The sequence below is a fragment of the Lutjanus erythropterus genome, chromosome 9 (genome assembly GCF_056507025.1).
Source record: "Lutjanus erythropterus isolate fLutEry1 chromosome 9, fLutEry1.hap2, whole genome shotgun sequence".
In the NCBI taxonomy this organism is placed as follows: Eukaryota; Metazoa; Chordata; class Actinopteri; order Lutjaniformes; family Lutjanidae; genus Lutjanus; species Lutjanus erythropterus.
Window position 1 is genome coordinate 10,947,481 of NC_139325.1, and position 12,523 is coordinate 10,960,003.

General features: G+C 37.7%; 1 protein-coding gene across 1 annotated transcript in view; it reads left to right on the forward strand.

Annotated features, from left to right (window-relative positions):
* The first annotated feature begins 7,554 nt into the window (after positions 1–7,554).
* Positions 7,555–12,523, forward strand: part of eif3ea (eukaryotic translation initiation factor 3, subunit E, a) — a 33,261-nt gene continuing 28,292 nt past the window's right edge. The window contains exons 1-4 of the mRNA XM_084726139.1: positions 7,555–7,688; positions 9,511–9,628; positions 9,879–9,996; positions 12,157–12,199. Of these exons, the coding sequence (XP_084582265.1) occupies positions 7,599–7,688; positions 9,511–9,628; positions 9,879–9,996; positions 12,157–12,199 (369 nt within the window). The 5' untranslated portion in view covers positions 7,555–7,598. The remainder of the gene's footprint in view (positions 7,689–9,510; positions 9,629–9,878; positions 9,997–12,156; positions 12,200–12,523) is intronic.

A 12,523-nucleotide genomic window follows, 5' to 3' on the forward strand; every position in this document is an offset into this window, starting at 1 on the left:
AAACCCTTTCGATTTTAAGGGAGTGTTATGGGTCTCTTAAAATTTTCTGAGGAAAATGGTAAGAAGCTACTGGAAACACATAAGGGAATACTTATAAATTAAAGGGAAACCTTAGCCGAAGTGTTTTTTTGAACCCGGGTACTGGTCGATAACCTTCATACCGTTGCCACTGAGTGTGACAGTGCTGAAGTCAGCACTGGGCTACGAATCCGAACTGTGGGCCTCTGATTTATAACCTGACACACACTCGGAGTGAGGTGATGCATATCTAAAAAGTTTACCAAGGAATCATTGAAATTCTTATGAGATGCAGGAATTCGGATTCAGAGCAGGGATGCTGGGCTGTGCAGCATCCAGCGCTGAGTCATTTGTCTTCAGGTCTTATTGATTTATATTTTGACAGATATTAGAACAAGGCCAATGGTGGGTGTCTTTGGCAGTGTCATCTCTCCCGCTCTTGGATTCATTTGTTGACCAAGAAAGCTTTCAGGGAACTGGAGAGCTGAGGTTTTTCATGGAATATTTGGCCCATCACTCTCGCACCCTTTAAGTTTATCCCATTAGAAGGAGAGGAGTATTCTCTGCAAGACAAACACGTAGGATGATGGATAAGTGTTTTGCATGCTGAGATGTGTTGGTGTTCCTGACAGCACACGGTACTGAACCTGGTGATCATGTGTGGTCAGAGCCATCACCGCCTGCCACTGCTGCATCCTACAAAAACACACACACATGCTTTGATTTACAGAGACAGAAATGGTGGATGACTGTTTATATTTACTCCATTTTTATGGGCTTTGTTTAAAGTTTTGATAAGCCTTTAACCCAAACCTCTTCATTCACTAGCCTGGCCGGGTTATTGTGGGAGTTGCTGGGAACAAATCATTAGTTACATTCGCTCTGTTGGTTGGGTTGACTGAGAAGCACCTTGGCAGGAGGAGATTACAAAGTTGCGGAAACATTGCCAAAACACAGTTATGCTACAGAGCAGACCACCGTGAACTGTATCCACACAGAGAGGTTGAATCTGACAAACAACAATCAAAGTGTAGCAGGGCTCACGTTTGAAGTAACAGTGCACAAGTTTGGCCTCAATGTAAGAGTCTGACATTTTGGGAAGTTGCTTTCTTGCCTGAGTTAGATGAGATCAGTCCTACTATCTGTAGGCTAAATATGAAACTACAGCCAGCAGCTGGTTAGCTTAGCTTAGCATATAGACTGAAAACAGGGAGAGCAGCTAGCCTGGCTTTAATGCAACAAAATCCTCCTACTAGCACCTCTAAAGCTCACTATATATCTTGGGGCGAGACCTTGTCCTTGAGGTCGGTGGGCTGGGTATGGGTGGGGTGGTTTCCACGGACCGCACTGTCAACAGTTTTCATAGGTGCTTTTTCTTCAAGAGAAAGTAGTTCCAATAAAAACTGCAGACATGGATGTGGATTGTCCAGAGTAACAATGGCACTGCTTCTGGAAAGAGATGTATCTTTGCACTGAGGGAACTACAGTAACTATAATAATTTGAGTTAGAAACGTTCCATGTTTGCAGTAATGCCACTACGGCTAATATTAGTGCATTCAAGCAATACAAGAAGAAAAAATATTGTGAGGAAGAGACAATATTTGGACTATTGCTGAATGTAAAAAAAACTTTGTTGGTGCTGGACTCAGGCCTGCTTTGTTCTAATAGAATAAATAGTACTGTACTGTAGCCTTGGGCGCAGATCCTGGTGGAGATGGAGGGGATGAGTCCATGCCCACTTGTGAAAAACACAAAGTTGTCCCACATATAAACATTTTCTGACGATTTTGTTTGTGTGTGTGTGTGTGTGTGTGTGTGTGTGTGTGTGTGTGTGTCCCAGATCCTACTCAGTGATATGAGCTGTGCTGTAGTGCTGAGACAGTCAATATGTGTGCATCTGTGTCAAATAGTTCATAACAGATTAATTAATGATACTGATTAAATTAAATGTGTGCTGATTTTTCCTGTAGATTGAGTGACAGTTTAGTAAAGGTTTTATGGTGAAAAAATATGGCCCTATCATAAAACACCTGTTTTTAGAATGGAGTTTGGTATGACAGTCTATCCATTTGAGAGCCTGACAGGAGAGAGTATTTTAATGTTTTTTTCTTTTACTCCTCTTGCCTTGTAGTGAAACATCATGTAATAAGCACATACTGCAATTGATCGTGCTCTATCTTTCCCCTGTTCCTAGCAGATATCCAGGGCTGAATTTCACCACTGTCTTCCCCAAAGTTATAATGAGATCTTGATTGTAGCGGTCACCATATCTGAATGTGTTTGTTCCCAATGATTTCCCTGTATAAAGTTGTAATCCATGTGCAACAGCTAACCTGTCTGCTATGCAGAGAGGCATTTTTAATAAGGTTAATAAAGATGTCATGAGATCACATCGCCGCATCAGAAGATTTAAATGATGAACCCACTACTGCCCCTTTCCCTATTCTGTGACACACATATCAATCCTTTTGCTGTATTATGGCTTTATCTATTCAATAAACTCAAAGAAAAGGAGTCTACATGAGCCACTGAAGGAGACAGAGGTGAGCTCTGACAGAGTGTGATTTAGATGTCCTGAGCACAGCTCAGGGGAACTCAAAACCACTTGAACCCTTCCTTGATTGTGTAATTCATAATATTAAGTGTAAAAATGTCAAATTGAAGTTTTACAAAGGGTTATTGGCCAAACTATTTCTTGGCCAGGAGCACTGACTTCCTGGAGTGTCTGTTGATCGGTACATTCAAATGCGATCATGTTTACCATGTTTACGAGTCCACATGAATATTGTGAAGTTTTCTGTTTGCTGCAAATTCACGTTTTGTGTCTGACCGTAGAAATTATGAGTTTGCAAGTTCCATGAGAAAGCAGCAAGTGACAAGATTTCAGGAAGTAGTTTCTCACGGCAAAAAATATTCTGGTACTCCTTTTTTATTTTCATACTTTATATGTATGTACTGTAAAAACAATGCTCACTGTTTTCCATTGTTTCAAGTTGTTATGCTAAGCTAGGTTAACCTTATGCTAGCTCCAGTTTAATATTAACTATACAGATATCAAATTGGTCTTGATTTTCTCATTTAAGTCTCCACAAAAATTCAAATAAATGCATTTCCCATGTCAAACTATCCCTTTTAATAATTGTTACTGTTGGTTTGCTATAATCAGTTCTGTCTGTTTCCCTCATCTCAAGATATTACAATAATGTATCCAACAGGAAATTGCCTATCCATCCCCAAAATTGCTTTATTGTTTGTCTCAATCACCCCTTGCCCATTTTCCCAACTCTCTGCAATTCATGGGTTTGGCTTTGCTTTTCTCTAAGGAGATGGATGAGCAGGCTGGCACTGGAGCTTTTAAAAAACATGGGTTGAGAAAAGTTCAGGCAAGGGATGGTTGGTTTGCAAATTTCAATATGCATTCTGACTTCTTTTAGCAAAATAAGAACTGATCAAGCGTTTGTTTTGCGTTAGTTTTGAGCTGAAAAATAAGACAAAATCAACTGAACACGCTGCCCATTCTACAAAAGTGGATGCCTTAAAACAATGAATATTCAGAGATTGAAGTCTAGGTTTGACATGTTTTTGTGATTTCAGCGTGTTATCAGCAAAATAACATTAGTGTGGCGTCAGGAAAGAAAACTGAACAAAATCTGAGGAGAGGAAAGAGAAATCCCCTGCACATGTTTTTCCAAAATACCACCTCCCAAGCATCTTTTTTAAAAAATGAAGACTGGCTGGTTGAAACAAGAGAAACCAAAGCAATTTGGCCTTCATATCAGTGTTTAAAATACATGATTTCTTGTCAGTTTGGATTTAGCTTGTGGTGTTTAACCTATCTGAGAATGCTTATTGGCTTTGCCTGGACCGGTGAAGATCTTTCCCGCTGCTTCCTAATTTAATATTGTGTAATAACAAGTATTATTGCCTGCACATAAAATGCAAGCACACAACTCGCATTACACTGAAAATTGACGATATAGTGCACATGTTTATGTTACATGGAGGAACAATTATTGGGTTGTGATCATTTTGCTCTAAAGTAACGTTGGAAAGAGATAGAGGTTTTTTGGTGAGGGACTATGAAAATTATTGAGGTGGTGAGAGGAGTTGAACCTTAAGTTTAACTTTGTAAAAAAAAAAAAAAACAAGGCCCTCTCTGGGGTTGTTGATGTCTTTTTTTGAACTGTCTAGAATTGTCACAACATGCCGAAATAATATTTGCATATGAAAATATTATATATTCAATTAACTGTGATAAAGTGATCAATCTTTGCTAATAATGTATCCATTAACATGTTACTTAAGCAATATCACACAAGTGGGAGATCTGTTGTACTGAATACTGGCATGGTTGAAATTTGTTTAAAGATAATCACAACCATTTCAATGGAGCCATTTATTAGTTAACAGTCAACACAAAATTATAATTTCTTTCATTGAATCATTTATGTGGCTCTGCCAGCACAAATAGTGCCACATCAGGACTGCTGTCAAGCAGCACATAAAGGTTTTCCTGAACACTATCTTGCTAGTGACTTTGTCAGCATGTCACTGCAGGTCAGTTACTTTGTACCATATACATTTATCTGTATGTTTCCAGTTTAGTGTAACTGGTGAAGTAAGAGTCTGTTGTTAGTCACTTGTACGTTGTCCCATCATTTCTTGCTCTCCATGGATGGTTATACAGTATACGCAATATAAATCAGCATCTCACCTGTGCCCCCTTTAATGTCATGATCTAAGATAGATGTGACTGATACATGAAGTTAAAAGTCCCTGTGCATTTTGGATTCTATATCAGCACCCATGGACTGCCTGCTGCATAAACATTAATATCTTAACAGAAAAATTTGAGCACCATTTATGCAATTATGCAATTCCAAGGAACCTAAGCAAAACATTTCAAGATTCTTGAAGTTATCATCACATCTAAATTGTGAGAGAAAAATGCAAAAAATGTGAACATAGCTCTTTGTCTAGTGTAACATGCCAGGAAACAACAAACCAGTGCTGTGATGGTATCATTTCGTTTCACATATTAAAAGAATTTTGGTTTACATGAGTTGCGAAACACCAGATTATACTGAACATGAAGCATCTTTCAACAGGTAGTTTCAAATTCAACCATATTCCTAACCTTGAAAAGATAACAGTTGAAATTCAGCCTTTTCCAAACTTTCAAGACTTTGTGTGAATCCCGGTTTTTGAACCAAGATGCACATGAAAGTTGTTTTTTAATATAACTATTACCTGAATTGCAAAAAACACACTGACATAAAATATGAATTTATGACACGACATAATAAGGCCCTGCCCTGCTCTTGCAAAAAAGTCAGACCCTACCTTCAGCTAAAAGAAAAATACAATACCTTCCCCATTTTGTTACTCCTCTCTCCCACCCTAATGACTTTCCTAGAGTTCCTAACTTTAAAACTTTGTCAACATAAGTAAGACACATACTGCAAGTGTGGTTCCTGAATGAAAAATAGCAGTTTTGAACATCAAATACCAAGATTATGCAATACACAAAAATTAAACAATGTTTTTAACAATATCAATATTTGAATACTTCAAGAAAATATTGAGCATGAAAAGTCAAGAAAACACGAACATGAAGAAATGCATATATGTATAGTAGCTACTCACATTGAAACCTGTATTTAAAAAAATAGTAACAAAGAAAGTATTTTATTGTGACCTTATAAAGCCAGCTTATAGCGGCCAGACTGGCTGGAGATTTTAATCATTTAAATTAAATTATGAATGATCTAATAGAAACAAATTCCCAGATGATACCTGCCAAACTGACCAAGGTCATACATGCCAGGCTGACCAAATGACTGTAGGGGTGACTGTTTTTACTGCAAAACCTTTCCTGAAACGAAGCAGACAACACAAAGGAGTCTTCAGCAGAGTAAAAAGAGGGTTTTCTCTTTTTTTCATTGAAGCGAGCTGCCACCGAGCCAGAGCTGACTGTGTCAGAAGCACCCAGTAAAACAGCAACTGGCCCTGGTGAGTGGTGTCTGTTTATGACTCATTTCTACCTGCCGTCAGGCGGCAGGGAGAAGTGGGAGTGGAGGAGACAGAGCCCAGTGGTAACAAGGGAAGAATTGTGTGAGGATACAAGACAGTTCCGTGTGGTTGTCGAGAAAACAAGGTACCAGTAAAACCTATTAGAGATGGACCATTTAGTAGCTGATATTGGCTGTTGTCGGCTGGGTATGGTCAACACGTGGGCACCTTTACGAGGCAGCTGCTGAAGGAGGTGAAAGGATGATGGTTCAGATGCACAGTGAAGACATTATAAAAACCTTGTGGAAAAGTCAAATGATTGGATATGATGGGTTGTTTTCATTAAAATTTAGCAGGCTTGCGAGTGGGAGCTCATCATGACTATATTTGCCCTCAAATGGTTTTGGTCCCATGAAGAAGTCATACACAGTCACACACACACACACACACACGGGCTTTTAGGAGAAATATTGGTGGTGTCTGGAGGAAAAAGCCTATGTTTTCAAATACAACAAAACGTTCACTTGGATCCCTCTTTATAAATGAAATGTTTCACTGTATCAACACCACAAGGAAATTATGGGAATTTTGAAAGGTTTACAAGTCACAGTCATGCATCCTTCTGAGAAACCAATGAAGAAAAAAAAGCATACACATTTCTATACGTGAGCAAGAATGACACAGTCAAAATGTAAGTGAAATTTAAGACCCTTTCCCCTCTGCAGGGAGCTATTAACTGTCACTGTAACAAATATACATATATAACACATAATATATAATATATATGGACCTTACAAGATCATGATACTCACATTTTACACTGCTGAACTGATAACTCTAAAAAAATTAACATTTTTGCTTGTCATTGAGGAAAGAATGAAGTCCTGCACACTGCAAAAGCACAAGTGGAACCAGAGAGTGATTTGAAACTATGGAATATCTCTAGCAACTTAAATGTGAACATTTTATGGTTACGTTAATTGAATATCTTTGCGTTGTGGACAAAACAAGACATTTGAGGTTGTCACCTAGGAGTATGGGAAACACTGGCAGACATTTTTCATAATTTCCTTACAATTTATTGACCAAACAACTGATCTAATGAAGATAAATCCAACTGACAATGAAAATACTTGTTAATTGCAGCCCTATATCAGATTGTATGCTGTATTCAGCTGTGCTGCTGCATCATTCCCATCATAATTGTTTGATTTCTGTTAACTTTTGTACATTTGTGAGCTGTCTTGTTTTGGATATTCTCACAAGAAAAACATTTATCAAAATATCAGCATATCAAAAGCAAATAAATTTAAAAGAAAAAATGTGCAATTTTCCTTCTTTCTTTCTTTTAATCTATCAATCTATCTTAACTGCCACAATAGTGCCTTATTATAATTATTTCATTACTGTATAAGTCATTCAATTAAAACACTTAACAATAGCCCTGTCAAATCAGCATCACAAGTCTGATGTATTTCTCATAGAGGATGCTGAGAATGACGTTGATTGGTCCGCCCCTCTGAACAAAGCTGAAACGTGCTTCCACTTCCCTTTCCCCGGAGCAAAGATGGCGGAATACGACCTCACCACCAAAATTGCCCACTTTTTAGACCGTCATCTCGTTTTTCCTCTGTTGGAGTTCCTGTCTGTTAAAGAGGTACGGACTATATTAACATATGAACACTTCGGTTCAGTTTTTTCGTAATTTTAAGAGACTATATACGGCTTTTGAACAGTTTTAAAGACCGTGTGCGCCTAGGAGTTGGTCACATTTTTTGTGGCTGTGTAAAGTAGCTTCATTGAGCCGGAGTGGAGCCGGAGATGTAGGTTCAAGCTTTCAAAATAAAAGCTGTAAAACGCGTCACCTTTGATAGAAATGGGAAAGCGTCGGTTAGAATAGAACGAAAGAAAGCGATTTAATCGATATAGTGAATATACAATGAAACATAATAATTAAATGTGACATGAACTACTGCGCGCCATATTATGACACACGAAAAATTTGGATTGACTTATACATTTGAAATTTAAGCATCGGAAGTCCTGCTCTGAATTGTGACTAGCTTTACACTGGTTAAAAGAGCCACGCGCTTGTTTCAGATTCAGCGGTAGTAGGAGTGCGTGTTTCCACTACTTGGCGCGGTAGGTTGTACAGAGTTGTTGGGCGGTGCAGCCATACACTTTGTATCCTGTAGGTCTGCTGTATTGCCGCCCAGCCGGGATGTGCAGGTCAATGAAACAGTCATCACTGGGCTTTCTGGCGATGCTAACGCTTGGAAGCTAACAAAAGTGGTTATGTTGCAATATTCACCCCAAAGGTTAGAAATGCATATTGAGGCAACAGTTGGGAAGTATCGCTTAACACCTGGAAAATGATTAGTAAGAATGTTAACTACACGTAACACAACTATTAGCAGCTAACGCCCGCCTGGTTCACTGCTAACATAACATTACCCTGCAAGTTAAATAAGAAAGCTAGCTAGCATGAGCCTCAGTTACCCTCATTTTTTCTTTTCCTTTTAGCTGTTTCCTTCTTATAGTGTCATAAACAATAGCCAGCATGCCTTTCTGTCTTGGCCAGTGCAAATTTATATATTTTATAATATTTTTATATATGTATTATATATATGTATATATATATATATATATATATATATATATATATATATATATATATATATATATGTGTGTATATATATATATATATATATATATATATATATATATATATATACATATATGTGTGTATATATATATATATATATATACATATATGTATGTATATATATATATATATATATATGTATATGTGTGTGTGTATGTATGTATGTATGTATATATATATATATATATATATGTATGTGTGTGTGTGGGTATGTATAGTTACGGTAGCTTTAGGCCTGGGCAATATGGCGTGTATATATAATATATTTATATTTTTCAGCTGTTCTGCAATATAACTGGCTACAATATATATCTTGACATACTCATTTTCTGTAATATTTCTAGCCAATATGGAACTCAAGATACCACCAAATACTGAACCTCAATATTGATATTTAGCGTGGTGACAACAATATTTTTTGGATGTTAACTATTTGTGCTTTTACAAAATATTAACACAATTAAAGTTTTGATAATCATCAAATATGTGAATACAATATACTAATTGCTTAAAGGCAAATTATAGAATCGCTAGAACAGTCTGGTGAGTTCAGAAAATTCATTCGTTTTACTGTAATGCATCCTTTAAAAACAGGGAAAGGTTCACTTCTGCTGTATAAAAATGTAACAGTAAAACTAAGACACAATCTAGTTTCATATCAGGATCGTGATAGATATATTGCCCATTCCTATGATATACAGTATAATTTTTTATCTTGGATGAATGAAGAAAAATGGACTTAACTCTTTAAGACTGATAACTAACTAATAACATTACCTCACCTCTGTTTTCTATTATTGTCCCTGTTTCTTAGATCTACAATGAGCAGGAGCTGCTTAATGGAAAACTGGACCTCCTCAGTGACACAAACATGGTGGACTTCGCCATGGATGTGCACAGAAGTCTTTTTCCTGAAAAGGAAATTCCCCATAGTAAGTGTTAATGTTGGTGAATACACACTCCCCATCCCCATTTCTCCAGCAATAACACACACAAAAGCAAGAATGATATTACTTAGTAGAACTCATAAAGTGTTACTGCGCTCCACCACTTAGTCCATTCAGAACTGATACAGCAGTAAACTTTGCTTTACAGTGTTTTCAGTTCTGGAGCGCAGACCATGTCCATGTTGGTTTATGGTGTTGTTGTAGCTAATGACTTTCTTTATCCTCCCTGTGTCAGCTCTAAGGGAGAAGAGGACTGAGGTTGTGGCCCAGCTAAAGCAGCTGCAGTCAGAGACGGAACCCATTGTGAAAATGTTTGAGGATCCGGAGACAACGAGGCAGATGCAGTCCACCAGGTAAAGCGTATTATTTTCTAATCAAGAGTAGTATCTTTTCTCTTTATTTTTATTAATATGATTTTATGTAAGACATGATTAGCCTTAGTGAGGCTGTGAAATTTATTGCTGTTCTTAGTTGCTATGATGCTAGGATTAGTGAAACCTGTTATTTGAAACAGTAGACGGCACAGTAACATTGCAAAGGGATTTTGTAGACCATGGAACTGCATTTGGAATGAAAAATGTATTCAGGCTTTTTAGGGCTTTCACTGAGCAAAGCCAGTAAGGACAGAAGTAAAAGAAGACAGATGCAAGATGCCGTGGTTAACTTTATTAAGACTGTTTTGTTGTCTGCAGTGATTAAAATAGTTTGGTCATATTCAGTCTTTATACTTTCCTTTGTGTCTTGGCGAGGGTGTGCACAGTTAATCAAAAGCATTTTCCATTTTCATTTATTTTCAATTTGTACTGTTTTATTATATTGTTTTAGTTGGACTGTAGACTTTGTTTATTCAAGACACAGAATTGTAGGAACTGTTTTGTGAGATTTGAAGCCTGATAATAGCAACATTGACTTAGCACATGTCTGTGTTGTTGTTAGTTTGCTGTCAATGTGGAGTTAGGAGGAAATCTTCCTTTTGGATGAGGATGTGTGTGTCTGTCTTAAGTTATACTGTTTTTTCTTCATACCATTGGATTTGTGAAACAATAGGAAAATCATCTGGGGTCAATGAAGAATTTGCTCTGAAGCCAAAGGACATGCAACAGTTTTATTCCACCATTATGGACTAAATAATGCTTGTTTTTAACATAATCTCTGGATTAGGGGATCATCCAGTGCTGGAAATGAGAAATGGTTTGATATTTGAACCCCACTGCCCTGTATGTTGGGGTTAATACACACAGATCCACAAAGTACTTTACAGGGTAATAGAACCGATTGGTTTAAGTATTTTTATTGAACAGTTAGGCCTAAATGCCTTACTAGGCTTTATTTGGACAACTTCTGAAGCCAGAAAGCAAGCCCAGCTATCATAGTAAATCATTTTAGGGCCACATTTAAAAAACAATCTGCCATTATTAGACACACTGTGGATTATGACCCTCATTAGGGTGGTCTGTAATTTATGTTCTCGTTTGTTCAGACTTGTTAAAGCTAGGAAAACCACGTTTGGGCTTTTTAAATTAAGATGCTGCCAGTGGCTCCTTGACTTTTTTAGTGCAGAAGGTGGCAGTAATGCTGTGCAGACTTTTTCATGAACAGTTGCCACTTGATTGACTTCTCAGCAGCTGATTCTCATCTAAATCTCATAACAAGTGCAAAGCAAAATATAAGCTGCTTTTTATTACTGTTAAGACAGACACTAAGCAGATAAAAATCTTCTGCTCATTTGATGTCTGTGCAGAGGGATACATCTGCAGTGCTGCTGGACATATGTTTAAAAAATGGAAAGAAAATGCATTTTTCAACTGACATGGATGGTATGGACAGTAGCTCGGATAAATTATCAGGATCTATATTCTCATAATGCACAGCAGGCTGACATTCCACACTCACCCCAGTGCTTATACATATATGTGTATATGTATGTATGTATGTATGTATGTATGTATGTATGTATATATGTGTATACACAAATATATGTATGTATATACACACACACAATCAGCACAGACAACCTGTCCAGAAGCAGTGCAGAATCTGTCTTAGCCTGAATCAACACATATCACACATGTGCCAGCCACTGCACACTAATTTATCCACATTACAGAAGTCAGCATACCCAAGAAACACAGATATTTTCAGTGTGGTGTCCACATAAATACCAAGATTTTAGGTTACAGGCAAAGTTGTAAAATGCAGTTGGGATACAATAGAAGGGCCAGTGCATTCCTTTATTTGACAAAGCCATAGAGACTCGGAGGCACTTTCCTCACCAGACATAATTTGTTAGACATGACTAGCATAGATTTGTAGTAGCCAAACCAAATGTAATAAACAGCCCATCACACTGTTTTAAAAGTGAAATGGTCTTCATTTATGCACAGCTCTTGATTTAGAACAGAAGTGGAAAAATATACCTGAATTAGACTCCAAACACCAGGATGTCAGCCAAACGGCAACTCAAGTTAAATGACCTCTAACTACAGAAACTGTCTTGCTTTTTTTTTTTGCAGAGATGGACGAATGCTCTTTGACTATTTGGCAGAAAAACATAACGTAAGTTGGCCTGATCTGCTGACATCTCACTTCTTCACTGCATTTCCCATGGCTCTTGTGTGAACCCATGGTTGTTTTAGGGGCGAAGTGGGAGGGGCAGGCCGAGCAGGGAAATGCAAAATTACTTCCCAAAACCCTTAACTCATTTTCGGGGTTTGTATGGCTTGCACAAATTCTGCGGACATTTACATTCTGTGGTGAATTGTTAAGAATAAACGGAGTAGCTCGGGACTCGTGGATAGAGCCGCAAGAATGCCGGAGGTTCTATATTTACCGTGATGTTTGGCTTCTTACCCTCCCCTCCATTGGTCACCTCCCACTCCG